This window comes from Prionailurus viverrinus, chromosome A1 (assembly GCF_022837055.1).
Source record: "Prionailurus viverrinus isolate Anna chromosome A1, UM_Priviv_1.0, whole genome shotgun sequence".
NCBI classification, from domain to species: Eukaryota; Metazoa; Chordata; class Mammalia; order Carnivora; family Felidae; genus Prionailurus; species Prionailurus viverrinus.
This window is the reverse complement of record NC_062561.1, coordinates 160,896,558-160,912,315: the sequence shown is the minus strand read 5'-3', so window position 1 is coordinate 160,912,315 and position 15,758 is coordinate 160,896,558. Positions and strand designations below refer to the sequence as shown.

The following is a 15,758-nucleotide window of genomic DNA, read 5'->3' as shown; positions in this document are numbered from 1 at the left end:
GAAACTGCTAGATTTTTTCTTGCTGTTCCCCTAAAGTATATTTGCTCAGAAAGGACCGCAGCAATCCAAGACTCTGGTATTCCAGCTGATCTCAGGCAATAGAATACTAAATGTGGCTACAAAAACAAACAAACCCCCAAAAGACAACAAAATTCCAGTAACTAACAGGATGCTTAATGTTTGTTAAAGTCACGGTTTCCTGTGTAAAACAATAAAGACCTCCTTGTTAGGTTTTTGGACAGTTCCTTAAATTTCAATTCCTGAAAAGCTGGGGGTCTGGATTTAGAGTATACAGAAAGAGAAATTTTGACTTGTAAGTATAGACGTCATTGTGATGTGGTTTATTTCTTAGTGTTCATTTAGTGTAGGCTTATGTATTAGGTTCTCAGTGGCTGTATCATGGTCATCTTATTTTGTGTTTCAGAGGATTTTTGTTGTTGTTCTGAACTACACTTAAACACTACGTATAAGGATTGAGTCTTCTATTTAAGAAATGATTATGTAGGTTTCCCTGAGTTGGAATTTGTCCCATTTAGTATTTGACTTAGTAATTGATTTCCTTTGCTTTCAGTTTGGGTTTAATTTCTTTTTCAAGTTTTTCTACCCTTCGGCATGTTTCTTGAACAAAGAACAAGTTGAGATCTTGTGATCTCTTTTTAGAACATCCAAGAAATAGGGACTTACAAGTTCCCAAAGCCAAAAAATCCTGCCCCAAGTCCTTCCCACCAGAAGTTCCCATCCATGCTATCTTAAAAGCACCACAGGGCAGGTCCCATGTCTGCCAAGGGACCAAAACTATTACTGAAGACAGACCTTTAGGATCATACCAGTGGACTAGTTTTACAGATTCTTATTGAAATTGCTTAAAATTGAAAAATGAAAAGCTACAGTAAAGATGTAGTTGAGAAGACACGCAAGTTTGTGGACAGTTTTGGATTGTCAGTAATCAGAGGATTTTGCACAAACACCCCCTCACTCCCTTTCTTCCCCTCCTGTGTTCTGCAGCTCTTCCAGCAGGTGTCACTATAATCACAGAACAAACATTCCACAGCATGGTATGTAACTTTATTTTTCTAGCATAATAATTTAAAGTATTTACACACTGCACACTCACTGTTTTACACAGATACTTATCCATATACCTATGAACCACATCTAAAGGTTTCTTTGCAAAGACTCGACACACTGTGGGAATTTCCAAGCATTAACAAAGGGAAGAAAAGGACAAAAAAATGTTTTGAGTCTTTTAAAGACAGCCATGTGGAGCATCTGTGAAAACCAGTGTTTTCCCTCAAGTTTTAACCTCCCCCAGGAGACCTTTGAATGGCTACATCTTTTTTTTTTTTAATTTTTTTTTTCAACATTTATTTATTTTTGGGACAGAGAGAGACAGAGCATGAACGGGGGAGGGGCAGAGAGAGAGGGAGACACAGAATCGGAAACAGGCTCCAGGCTCTGAGCCATCAGCCCAGAGCCTGACGCGGGGCTCGAACTCACGGACCGCGAGATCGTGACCTGGCTGAAGTCGGATGCTTAACTGACTGCGCCACCCAGGCGCCCCTGAATAGCTACATCTTATCCATGTGGTGGGATCACCTGAAACTCTTGGTTAAGGAAGATTGCAAGAACCAAAATGTACAAATACTATTTTCTTTAAAAGTCCTAGAAAAGAAATGGAAAATAAGCTGGCCCTTCTCTAGAGAAGCATCTGTATTTCTTAGTCATCTGTGGGGACTGTAAATGTTGTAGCAGGACACTGATTATAAAGGGAGAATAGCCAAACACACTGGCACAAATGCTAGTGAAACAGAATGCTTAGAGGCATCCTTCCCAGCTAGGATATGGCAGAGCAACCTGTTTCTTTCCCCAACTATTAGTAGAGGTGGTGATTTTGCTTTCCCTAAAGAGGACAAAGGTAATATGAACCATATACACTCTAAAGCCAGACACTGTAGAAACTTCTATTGCTTTTACTTCACTTTTATATTGTTCACACAAGAATAGTGGTTATACTCTAAATATTTTTCCTCCTTTGTTCTACTCAATTACCTAACAAAATTACTAGCTAACTATAGCTTCTGAACTGGCACATGTTCTGTAGGTGAACAGAAATAGCCACAGTTCAGAGCTCATGGTAGGTAGGCCCCCGCGTCTTTATAGAAGGGTAACAAGTTCAGTTTCACTTCTCTGGTATTGTGTCTTTTTATCAAGTAAGAAGTAGGGTGCCTTTGTGATTTTCCCAGACTTTCCAAGACTATCCTCTCCTAGATCAGAAAAAGGGCAGTTTCCCACCTCTAGGTGAACCCACAGCTCCATGCTGTAATTGGATCATCAGTTCACTACGAAATAGAATTTCACGAACCAAAATCCTCTTCTCCTGCCAGTTTGGACCTCTGGCCGTGACCCTAATCAATGGGGCATGGCAAAAGGCAGGCCCCAGGTTTAGATACCTGGCTATCTAAAATTCAGCACAAGTTGGATCCTAATTGCTGTGGTATATAAAATTAACTTTCTTCTTGCACTTATGTAAATCTGAGTAAGGTAAGGTACAAATTCTTTCGTTTCTCCTTGGAACCAAACATTTACATAGATACAATAGAAATCCACCTGCCCTAGGTAGAACTCACTTCCTCATTGTTCTTGCATTTTGTGGGTGGTGCTTTCCTTTTGCAAGGGCGTGCCAACAGGTGAAATGGAAGGAGGTATTTTACTTTATAGGAATTTTACCAAGTTACATGAGCACTCACTAGTATATTATCACTATAGATGTTACAAAGGAGCATATCTAATTAAAGAAAGAGAGACCACCTGGGAAGCAACGTTGCTCAGTGAGAAGGTCTGGGTTCACCAGAGCCCATTTTGCCACTTACTGGCTCAGGCCCTCAAAGTTTTCCTGTCATTTAACACCCTATCCTTTCCCTCATGCATGCAGACACGTCAGCGCCAGCGACTGTGAAGGCCACGGTGTGGACGGCAAGGAAGAGTGGCACACCTTGTGATGGGATCTGGGCCTCGACACGAAGAGAGAATCTAACAAGGCCTAGTCTCTGGGTTCATCAGGTGAGGTTGAGGAGGGATTACGGGGGGTGGAGACAGGGAGCAGTGTGTCTCTGGGCATAACAGCCAAGGAAAGAAGGCTTAGAACTTGGGCTTGCACAAATGATACAGAGAAGAGCAAGGCGTGATACGGTTTAAACAGGAACACGGGAGGAGGAAATGTCTGAGAGCTCCTGGCGTCTAGTAAAATGCCTGGTATTTATCTATGAAATTGCCATCACCAGCCCCTTCTGACCTAATAGAAACAGCAGTTTCATATGGCTCAACCTCACATTCCCTAAGTGCTCAGAACAATCCTAATTAATGAAAACTGTAGTAATACACTCCCTGCCCTTTGAAAAAGTGACAGTTGTGGAGGGCGAGGGTTGCTTAGAGATGCGTGTTTCACAAGAGCCAAAGTGCCTGTCGTGGAGTTAGCTGTCCTTCCACACGGAGTGAGAGTAAGGACCTCCTCGCTCAAGGGACGCAGCTCCGCCAGCAGGAGGCCAGTGAAAGCTGCGCACCCAATGTGGCAGATCAGTAGCAAAGGGAGAAGGCAGGGACGGACAGCCAGGGACAGCCACGAGCACCGTCACTGGTCCTCTTCAGCGGGAACGCTGCGATGGCGTCTTTGTATATGTACTATACGTACTAACCAGGTACACACATAAATATTTAATATATAAAAAATAAAGTGCTTTCTAACAGGTCCCCCGGCAGGGACATTATAAAATATTTCACAAAACTGCAAAACAAAAGCAATACAGTCAAAGAACACTACATCCAACATACTTGGAACAGTCACGCACATTATGTACAGTCTGGTGGGTGCCCCAGGACAAACATCCTGTCATATACATGGTATATACATATATACTCTGTTACTCAATATATTATGACAATATATATTTTAAAATTCTGTTATAGACAAAAAATAAAAAAAACAAAAGACAATCCCTACAAAAACACAATAAAGATCAAGCATGTGAGTCCCAGACTGACAGACAAATGGCCGCCTCCACAGGGTGTCCCGTGGCTACTGCTTGGGAAGATGTGCCAACGTTCCTTCCTTGGGTGCAGCGCCTCCACGTCCTCCAAGGCACTGTGAGCAGCGGCGGTGAAGTTGGCATCCCCAGTGGTGAGCAGGTCGAAGACACAGGACTGGAAGTAGATGTCCTTCACTGGCATCTTCTCGTGGCACTGAGCATTGGCAGCCTCCAGTGTGTAGCCAGGCCAGGCCTGCGCCAATGAGGTGCGAGGCACGCTGTGCCCCAGGATGGCAGACACCTGGCCCTGCCCATCATCAATGCGCTCGCTCAGGGGGCAGCCATTCACACACAGCTGCAGGTCCTGGCTTTCCTCATAGGACATGGCCAGGTCTTCAGGCATGCGGATGGCGAGGGTCAGGTAGCGACCCAGCTGCCGCACAAATACCGTGGTCCCTATGTAGCGGGCGTGCATTTCCACGTAGCGGCCGCTCTCCCTCTCCACGATAAGCAGGCTCTTGGTGTCGCCATCCCCACCGCTGGTGCTGCCATCCACAAAGGCGGCCGGCAGGTCATCTGTCACAGCTTGGTACACTTTCTGATCTGTGCACTCACGGTGAGCTTTGAAGATGATGGTTATCTGTGGGGAGGAACGCATACAAATTTAAACAGGGTGGAAGGGAAACAGAAGTGTTCTCTTCTAGGCTGGAGGTGAATGGCTGGAGACAGGATCTCCAGACTCAGGCCCCAGTGCTCCTGCCTCACAAATGAAAGGTGCCACTGTTAAGGGGGAGAAAAAGTCCTCTAGGCTTAAGTGTAAAAATTTAATGCAAATCCAGGAAATGTGCATCAAGAAAAACTTTACTTTCCTCAGACAGAACCATGTTGCTGTTCGGATACAGGTAATTTTTTCTGATAACTTGGTATCTTCGTCCCTAAACAGCTGACTGGTGGTATAGCTCTGAGAAAAAAAAGACTCCTTTCTAAGTTATGTAGAAACTTATGGGGCTTAATTAATAATATACCCAACCAGAACTTTGATTTCTAAAAAGATTCCTCACTGGATCATAAATCCAGCCCCCATGGCTCATCATTACAACATTCTTACAAACACTCAAGAGACAAAGCAGAGTTGAGGATGGGGCCATCCTGCCAATAGCCACCAATCGTGCCTCAGCTAAGATTTCTTTAAGTCTCTTAATCAAATGTTTCACATGACTGGCTAATCCCTGGGACTGGGAAATCACTTGGCAAACACAGGTCCCGGGCACTGGCAGAGAATAAATACCCTCAACCTAGTTACAGCAAATGTTTTCCCCAAACAGCACAATGGCCCTTGAACTTCTCAGAAATTTTTTCTGGAGCCAAGTCTAAATTCTCCAAATTAAGCAGACAAAATGGATAATACAAAAGCTTTCCTTTAGTAAACCCATTTTCCTTCCTTATTTAGAACAATTGCAAGACACTGAACCTTCACCTCCAACACACTCAGCATGTCTGGTACACGTGGTGTAAGAAGAGGACTATCAAGAGAGACAGGGCCTTCTGGGTCACACAAGGTAGGAAAAGCGTCCTGAAGAAAAGGAAAGACAATAGCCTGCCATTTCTGTTGTTGTCAGGACCTGAAGTAATGGCATATTTTTCTTTCTTCTTGAAGAAGAAAACACAAACAAAAACAGGTGACCTCAGTCCAGGAGGAAGGTAGACCAGCCACACTACAAACTTCTCTGGAGAGAGGAAAACTCCCCTCTCCTGCAAGGGAGCTAATGCAAACAACAGACCCTTGTTACAAGGGCCAGAAAATGCCCTGCTTGCCCCCTCCCCACCTCTCTTCTACACATCCTCACCACCACCCTCTAGTTTGTCTGAAGTTTTTTTCCTCAACCTGGCCAGCATTTACTCACACTATTTAATTCCACATGTTCCCACTGGTGTTACTTGACTGGAATTTTCCAGCCATTTCATTTTACTTCAGCCAGTTAGTTATAAAGCCAGATCCGAACCAGCTGCACTGTAGCAACTGGTTAAACTCATATCCGTTGTTTGCAGCTGCAACTAAAAGCCAGACAATGTACTATGAAAATGCTTGGTGTTCTCCCTTCCTAATTACCCTGACCCACAATTTAATTTCACTACCGGCCTTCTCACATTTCAACACCTTCTTAACAACCCAAAGGAGGTGTACCAGAGATGACTGCAGGAAATTTGTTGTGCATCCAACCATAGGACCTTCCAGAGTGAATGGGATTCTGAGCTAGATATCTAATGGGACTATAAAATAGATTTATTTGGTGGCTCTAAAGACAGTTTGACAAGTGCCTTTTTTAACACAAGCCAGGATCCTTTGGAGGTGAAAAGATTAATTCAAGTAAATTCTGCACCTCACAGAGTTGAAAGTTAATACAGATGGCTCCAATAAGGGTGAGTAAAACTTTTCATATAATCACTGTCCTCATTTTTACCCGGAGCATTCACACACTCAAGGACTAAACCAATGATTCTGCAACAGCTAAGTAATTTGTCTTTCTAGTCTAACCAACCTCAAATTTAAGTGAACATTATTTGCAAGAATCAAGTACCATTTTGTTCATCTTAGGAAAAACAAAGAGGAATTAGTTTTGTTGAGACAATCAGAGACCCAATTCCAGTCAAGTTCCTAAACGGGCAAGCAAGGGTCAACATTAAGAGGAGTGGAATAGTTCCACATGTCTTACCAAGCCTAGTGTTTTCTTTAAGCACACCAATTCCAACTCAGGAGTCATTTCAAACACCTCATGCAGTATTGTCCTCTGCTATGCCTGCTCCACTAACAGTAACTCCCATAACCCTAGATCAAATAACACTCAAGCTTGACTTCTGCACTAAGATCTACATTTACCAAATATCCCAGTCTTTCTAACAGATTTTTGTCCAATTTTCTAGGAGTCATTTTCTCTCTGAGACAGCAAAGCTGATATTTCTCTTTTGGGCAAAACAATTCTCACAGCGCAAATGTACAGAATTAGCCCTTGAATCAAAATCTTGGGACTCCTGGGTGGCTCGGTCAGTTGAACATCTGACTTTTGATTTCGGCTCAGGTCATGATCCTAGGGTTGTGGGATTGAGACCCATAATCAGTGTGGGCCCTGCTGAAGATTCATTCTCTTTCTCCTTCTGCCCCTCTCCCCACCTCACATTCTCTCGCTCTCTAGAGGGGTTTCCTGAGTGGTTCCCTATAGTTTGAGTATGTACTGAAGAGGTACCCAGAGATATAATCAACATGAGTGAAGAAAACACCAGGCAACAGTTGTACGTGACTTATATTTTGTAATGTAACTTCATTCCTTATACAATTACAACTCAAGCTCTTAAAAAAGGCACTCAGCTGTGAGGAGCCAGAAATTAATTTTCAGATTCTATCTTGTTTTTAGAAAAACAAAATTTGTTTATTCTTATTTTTTAAAAATATTTTTAATGTTTATTTTTGAGAGAGACAGAGTGTGGGCAGGGAAGTGTCAGAGAGAAAGACAGGGAGACACAGAATTTGGAGCAGGCTCCAGGCTCTGAGCTATGAGCACAGAGCCCGACATGGGGCTCGAACTCATGGACTGCAAGATCATGACCTGAGCCCAAGTCGGACACTAAACTGACTGAGCCACCCAGGCGCCCCAATTCTTATTCAAAAAGAAAAAAAAAAAAACCTCAGAATTTTTGGACATTCCAAACATTTTCAACTGCCAACTAGCAGCTATTAGAGGGTGAAAACAGGATATTCAAAACTGTATTCTAAAGCTCTCAAACAGATAATTTAAAAACATCAGCTATAGTGCTTACTTTTCCCCATCCATGAACTGATCCATATGCTGTAATAACTCAATTTGGCACATCTATTCTACGCCACACCATTTATTATTGATGGATGGCATTTCTGTGCATTTAAAACATCAATGCCTTTTGTTAAACCTTTCCCACCAAGTCCCTCTCAACCCCTACCTCAGACAAACTACTCCAGTACTCCTCATTCATTTTTAATGTTGCACTCCCTAAGATCTTAACCACCCACAAGGTCTATTAGGAAGACAGAGATAGCAGCTACAAATCAACCTTTCTACATGTGATATACGGATTTAAGGTTTGCTGTGAAAAATCGAACTTTAGGGGCACCTGCCTCTCTTTTCCACCACGAAAAGAAAATGCATTAAAAGAAAATGAGGTAACCAACAAAGGAAAACCCAGGCCCAGCTTTGCCATGATAGAGAAAGAGCTCCACCAGGCTCAACAGCTTTGCAAAGTGCTGTGCATAGGTTTTCAAACAGCAGAATTCCCTTCAGGCTGTACACTTAACTAGTGCTTATTGTGTTTTGGAAGAAATAACCATCAGCGTTTAGTCAGGCTATTCAGCACTGTAAGTGCAGAACCTTACCAGAATCCTCAAATTCCAGAACTGGACTCTCAGATCAAGGGACTCCTATCTCTTGGATTAAGATGGGCCAACCAACGAAACTGAAATAGTCCCAGAAATTAGGAAAGAACACAGAGAAACACAATTTTGATAAGTACCTGGTTAAAATTCTGTTTGTGTTAAAGGAAGCTAAGATTAATTCTATTTCGCATCATCAGCTGATATGTCTGCTTCATTAGATCCTCTGGGTGCAATTTTAGGTTGGAAAAAAAAAGGCACCTATAAGGGAGGATAAGAGAACCACTGCTCACATCCCCTTTTACCCTTACTTAGATAAACTGGCACACAGCCTCTACATTAAGTCCTCTGGTGTGAGCAAAAATAAACCACTCCAATAAGGGTACATGCTTCAAAGGAAAACATTCACAAGCTCTTTCTCTAGGTCCAAAATATCTACTCTTTATTTCTCAGGGTCAATTTCCTCTCAGATCAGGAATAAAATAAGGATGTCCACTCACGCCACAGCAATCAGACAAGAAAGACAAGTCATTCTTAATTCGTAAGGAGGAAGTAAAACTGTCACTATTTGCAGATGACAATGATACTATGTATAGAAAACCCTAAGGATTTAACAAAAAACCTATTAGAAAAATTAAATCCAATAAAGTTGCAGGATACAAAATTAATATACAGAGATCGCTGCCTTTGTATATACTATTAAGAAGCTCTCAAAATGAGAAATTAAGAAAACTATCCCATTTTTAATTGCATCAAAATTAATAAAATACCTAGGAATAAATTTTTTCAACGTTTATTTATTTTTTGGGGGACAGAGAGAGACAGAGCATGAACGGGGGAGGAGCAGAGAGAGAGGGAGACATAGAATGGGAAACAGGCTCCAGGCTCTGAGCCATCAGCCCAGAGCCTGACACGGGGCTCGAACTCACGGACCGCGAGATCGTGACCTGGCTGAAGTCGGACGCTTAACCGACTGCGCCACCCAGGCGCCCCAACCTAGGAATAAATTTAACCGAGTGACACACCTCTACTCTGAAAACTATGAAACAATGATGAAAGAAATTGAAGACAAAAAGTAAATACACTGTAAGATATACTATGCTCATGGAGTAGAAGAATACTGTTAACATGTCTATACTACCCAAAGCAATCTACAGATTAAATGGAATCTCTACCAAAATACCAACAGCATTTTACACGGAATTAGGATTAAAATCTGTATGAAATCACAAAAGACCCTGCGTAGCTAAAGCAGTCTTGAAAAAGAACAAAGTTGGAGGCATCACAATCCCTGATTTCAAACTATAATACAGAGCTGTAGTAATCAAAACAGTATGGCACTGGCACAAAAACAGACACGCAAATAAACGGAACAGAAAAAAAGTTCAGAAAGAAACCCATGCTTATATGGATAATTAATGTATAACAAAGTGGCACAAGAACATACAATGGAAAAACCAGTCTCTCAATAAATGGTGTTGGGAAGAGTGGACCACTTTTTACACCATAAAAATAAAATCAAAATAGACTGAAGACTTACATGTGAGCCTGGAAACCATTAAAGCTCCTAGAAGAAAACATAGACCACAATCTCTCGAATGTTGGCCTTAGCAACATTTTTCTCCGTAGGTCTTCTTGGGCAAGGGAAATAAAACCAAAATAAACTATTGGGACTCCATCAAACTAAAAAGGTTTTCCACAGTGAAGGAAACCAACAAAATGAAAAGGCAATCTACTGTAAGGGAAAAGATATTTGCAAATGGTGTATCTAGTAAGAGAATAATTTTCAAAAACATATAAAGAACTTATAGTAGTCAATACCAAGAACAAAATCCTATTAAAAAATGGGCAGACGACCTGAATATGCATTTTTCCAAAGACGACGTACAGATGGCCAACTGACACATAACAAGATGCTCAACATCACTAATCATCAGGCAAATGCAAATGAAAACCACAATCAGAGATTACCTTACACCAGGTAGAACGGCTAGTATCACAAAGACAGAGCTAACAAGTATTAGTGAGTAGGAGAGAAAAGGGTGGGAATGTAAACTGGTGGAGCCAGGTGCCACAGCCACTGTGGAAAAACGGTATAAACGTTCCTCAAAAAATTAAAAATAAAAGATTATACCATCTGGTAATTCCACTGCTGGGTATTTACTCCAGAAAAATGGAAACTAATTTAAAGAGATACATGCACCCCTATGTTTACTGCAGCATTATTTACAATAAACAAGATTTGGAAGTGACCCAAGTGTCTACTGAAAGTAGAATGGATAAAGAGGGTGTTATCCTAAGTAAGATAAGTCAGAGAAAGAAACACTGTATAACTTCGCTTATACCTGTAATATAAGAAACAAACAGACTCAAAATACAAAGAACAAACTGGTGGTTGCTGGGGGCGGGGTGGTGGTAGCAGTGGAAGGATGGGTGAAATATAAAGGAGATTAAGAGGTATAAACTTCCAGTTATAAAATAAGTAACTCATGGAGATGAAAAGTACAACAGAGATTACAGTCAATAAGGATGTAATAACGTCGTACAGTTACAGATAGTGACTATACTTATCGTGGTGAGCACTGTATAATGTATAGAGTTGTCAAATCACTATGTTGTATACCTGAAAGCAATATGACATTGTATGTGAAGTATACTTGAATTAAAAAAGACACAGGAGAATATTATATATTTAGGGGAAAATGTTGAGATGGTCAGTAACTGATATGTAATTCTAAAATGACGACTTAACCTATACATCAGGTATCTACATACAAGAAAGCTGAATCTAAGACCTACAAAAGTGTATTTTTTTTAGGTACTAGCAGAAAGACAGTATACATGTGTAAGAGGAGGGTGGCGGACTCCTCTTTTAGGGCTGGAATGAGGCCTCTTACCTTCAAAAGAGGTATCAAAATAGGTTTCTCTACCCTCGGAATCTCTTTCCACAGAGCTCTGTTCTAGGCGCACTTCCAGGATTCCAGAGAAATGGAATGGATCAGACTTATTTATTCTTCAGTGTTGCCCCAGGTAATACATGCAGGAACAAGGGCTGCCTTGGCTGCTGGAGGGGTTCTTGGCAGCGGATGGAGAAAGAAGAAACCAAACCAGAGGCGAAGGACACCCACAGCTGAGGCTGCTAGGGTGGTCCAGGGGAGAAGCATTAATCTCAGTGGCTGGAAAGAATACGCAAGAGTGAAAGGGAAGCAGGCCCAGGGATGACACATAAAAGAGACAGGCACAAAAATGTAGACTTCCAAAGAGTAACTTCTGTGTACTTAAAACAAGGAAGGCTCTAAGTATAAATAGGCTCTGAGACAGTGAAATAGGCCAGCTTCCTTGTACAGAGCAGAGCAAGGCTAGGCTGGGCATGAGGAGGGAGGGCATCTAGTCCTCAAATCTTAGCCACTCAGAGGACTCAACATGGCACTTGTTGGTTGCTGTATTCAGATTTTGCATTACGATGAGGCCACCAAGTGTAAGAAGTCATGTTTCTAGATGTGAAGTTAAGCATGTGTGGACAGTGTTACAGGCCTCCACTGCCACTGTGCTTCAGACCAGAGGCCAGAAGTATTCTGAAAGGTGAGAGCCAGGGCTGGAGGCATAACTCTAGGGGCAGGAATCTGCCCTAGCAGGTCTTGCCTTTGCGGATTGCCCTCCAAAGAGGGGGAGGGGGCAGTGCCATAGATCCTGAGACCCTAGAGCAGAACCTCGGGCCAATGCCCTAGGCCTTGGTTCAGCAGAGTTATTGCCCAAACCTATGGGGATTAGGAAATCACAGCTTCTGATCATTTTTCAGTTTTGAGAAATGATTTGAAAACTAAAAGGGTCTGAAGGTCTTTACAATACACTCACTCTCTACCACTTCTAGGTTCAATTTCAAGTTCCCAGGGCTATTAAAAAAAAAAAAAAGCCCATTCACGAAAGAGGTGGCTGGAGGTGATGACCACGTATTTCAAGAAGTCAGTTAACTGAAATGCTACAAGCAATAGCCTTGGTCTTCATGTGCGTGAGGCAGGAGAGAGGAAGTCAGCAACACCACCGAGTGCAAACTTGGACACGCGGGCACACTTGAACATACCTTTAGGTATAAAGATTAAACCCTGACCCCTCATTTCAGGAGAAAATGCAGAGCTGAGGAGTATTTAGTGTTTAAATGCCATCATTATCAATCTACCGTAGCACACATGCAATGTTCTGACACTCACAGAACCCCACCAGAATTAGCCAAACATTCTTTTAGCTTCAACTCTTAAAATAACCGGCTCACTAGGACACAAAGAACTCGTCTTGCCAGAGACCCAGTTTCACCAAAAGCTCTTTCTACAATTAACAGGACTGTGTTTTCACTGGAAGCCTGTCCAGTTCAGTTCTGTACCTCAGATGTGTGCTGCTACGCTTGTTAGTTATCGCTTAAGTTGAGCATTTTACAAAGTCCTGAAGTTACCCCACCCACGAGAACACAAAATTCAAAACAGTGGAAGAGCAAGTTCTACTGCAGTCAAAACAAATAAAGACAAGATGGGTAAGGTAGATTTTTCATTGTTCGGCACTGTAGGGTAACTCTTTTTATGTGCCACATTCCACATAGGCAGAAACTGTTTGGGTAGCATTAATTGAAGCCAACATAAAAAAGTACCAACCATCCGGTGTTTCCTTCTCGCCCCTTCCTCTCAAAATGTTGACCCAAAGAAAATTTAACAAGGCAGCTAGAAATGTGACAGTAAAAGAAGTTCTGTCAGTTGTGTGTCAGACTTGGCCTCTGGTTTAAGCTGTGGAGGATCGTGGATCTGTTTGAAAGGAGCAGAGGCCCATAAGCAGTGGAGGGAGTCCTGCCCAGCTAGCACAGGACTTGTGTTCATTCCATTTACAAATGGAGGATATTTTGAAGGTCTCCTCCTCCTAAACCACAGCTGGGACAGAGGGAGGGGCACAGAGAAGGAGGACTCAAAATACAGGGCTTAATAGATATGCAGGTACAAACTTTATACAATTTTAGATGGTTTCTACTCACATCTTCTAAGTCTCTTCATTCTACAGAACAGAGATGGTAAAAGACTAGGACCCAGAGGATTTTAATGCACATAACAATAGGATGATGTAGCTTGTATGGCAAGAATGGCATAAAGAACCACCAAGGCAGGCCCATTCATCTTACAGAATGATCTTTTACACTAAAAGATAAACCATACAGCTAATAATTTCTTCTCCTTCTTCTTTTCCCCCTTACATATATTTGGAAATCTGTTTCCCTCCAAGAAATTTGCTGAACCCGTATGAAGCAAAGTTGAGTAGCTCCTGGGCCTAAGACCTTATAATCCAGTACAAACAGGAGAGAGGCAGGAAACAGAAAAGGACAAAGGAAGAACACAACCACCTGGAATTATAGCTGACTTCTCTTCTAAAAACTATTTACTGTTTTCATCTTCTTAAAAAAAAAAGTTTATTTTGGGATGGAGAGCAAGACAGGGGCAGAGAGAAAGACAGTGAGAGAGAGAGGGAGAGAGGGAGGGAGGGAGGGAGGGAGGGAGGGGATCCCAAGCAGGCTCCACACTGTCAGCGCAGAGCCCGATGCAGGGCTTGAATTCATGAACTGTGAGATCATGACCTGAGCCCAAATCAAGAATCAGACACCTAACTGACAGCCAGGCACCGTTTACTGTTTCAATCTTGTTTCTACAAGTAGTAAATAAAGTCAGGGAGGAGAAGGTTATCTAAGATATGCTTTCATGGGTTTCATGAGATGGGACCCAGAAAAATGAATTTAAGAATTGGTGACTCTGATGTCAAATTCTGGAAAGTTATTAAAAAAACTCTGGAAATTTATTTTGGTTATTAAAGACCAACAACCTTCAAAAGTGGCAGCCAGCGTTCTAGATCCTTCTAGGGTGTAAGGGAATAAGGAAATGCAGGTTCAAGAGAGGGGCCACGTTGACGATAGTGGGTGGAAAGGGAGACTGTGCCAAATACCAGGAGTAGAACCGGTGACCTGTGACAGTGACCAGGGGAAGGGGTATGCCCTGGGTACAGCGAGCAGCCCACCTCTCTGGCCTTTCTTGACACCTGTGACAACTTGCTAAGTAGGAACATCTGCAACCAGCTTATGAATGTGGGCCACTGATGTTCTAGAAAGAAACCCTGAGTGGCTAGTTCTACACACAAGCCCCACAATTCTCCACCAACGGCTGATGTGCTATGTGCATACACCCAGACAGAGACTGATACCACCTCTGCATCTCCCTCACCACCCCATGGTAGGCCCTGTAAAGCTCGGTGGTTCAAATGCAGCGCCAAGTTAATCATACACTTTAGGAGAGAAATGATTACACTGAGCAGGGAGCTACAACTGCAAACTTCTTTCCCATCTGTTCCCCAATATGCTTCAATCACTCTTACTTTTTCCCCCCCAGCATTTCTGCAAATGCTAGGACAAGGAGCAATCTTAAAGAGATGGCACGAATTACCTGCATAAAAGATAATCACAACAAAATAAAGAGAAACTTCAGCCTTTAAAAGTTAGTCACCTGCAAGGAAGTTTCTGATCTCTGGAAGCAAAGGCTTCTATATTCACAAAGCAAATGCCACTGTCCCCTCTAATAATGCAGCCAGCATGCAAGAACAGTGTCCATATATTCAAAATACAATCCTGCCTATGGGAGTATGAGGCATCTTCCTTAGTCAATAAAAATAAGAATGATCATTATTGTTTAGCTCAGACTATCTCTGTAAAGATACTAAAAACATAATGGGGTGGGGTCGGGGGCAAAAACTTGGCTACAAAGATGTACTAGGCCTGGGTTCAAAAGAGGACAGTCTTCCTGACCTTGATCCAGAGATATGTTTAACAGGACAGTTGAAAGCCTTTGAAATGCAGGCACATCTTGCTTTGATTTTGTAACCAACAGAAAATGATCCCGAACACTGGTTTACGTGCCCACGTACTGCTGTGAAACAACAGCTACATGTGAATGGGCGTCAGAGAGGAGGAGAGGAACCAAACCATGCTCTAGGGCCCCACAAGCAAGTATGTTTTACCTCAATGATGCACTTTGGGTTACAGTTTGAAGGAGACAGAAAGCAAGAATGAACCCAATAATCTAAGTCTTCCTATATCTCTAGTATCATCGACCAGTGGAAGTTTTTAGGAATTTCCCAGAAAGTAGCTGGAATTTGAGAATTAGGGATAATTATGGACTTTAATAAATAAGTAACTAGCTGCTGGGCATGGCCTCTTCCTCCCATGCTTTGGATAGGCGCTAAGTACTACTGCCAACAGGATTACCAGGAGCTGGAAGCCCACGGAACATACAAGGCACCCCAGGGTGCTCAGCCACCTG

General features: G+C 42.4%; 1 protein-coding gene across 4 annotated transcripts in view; it reads right to left on the bottom strand.

Annotated features, from left to right (window-relative positions):
- Window positions 1-1,274: 1,274 nt before the first annotated feature.
- RGMB (repulsive guidance molecule BMP co-receptor b) overlaps window positions 1,275-15,758 on the bottom strand; it is a 29,691-nt gene continuing 15,207 nt past the window's right edge. For all 4 annotated transcript variants that reach the window (XM_047873927.1, XM_047873913.1, XM_047873919.1 and 1 more), the window contains exon 6: window positions 1,275-4,662. In XM_047873927.1, coding sequence (XP_047729883.1) covers window positions 3,994-4,662 — 669 coding nt within the window. In that variant the 3' untranslated portion in view covers window positions 1,275-3,993. The remainder of the gene's footprint in view (window positions 4,663-15,758) is intronic.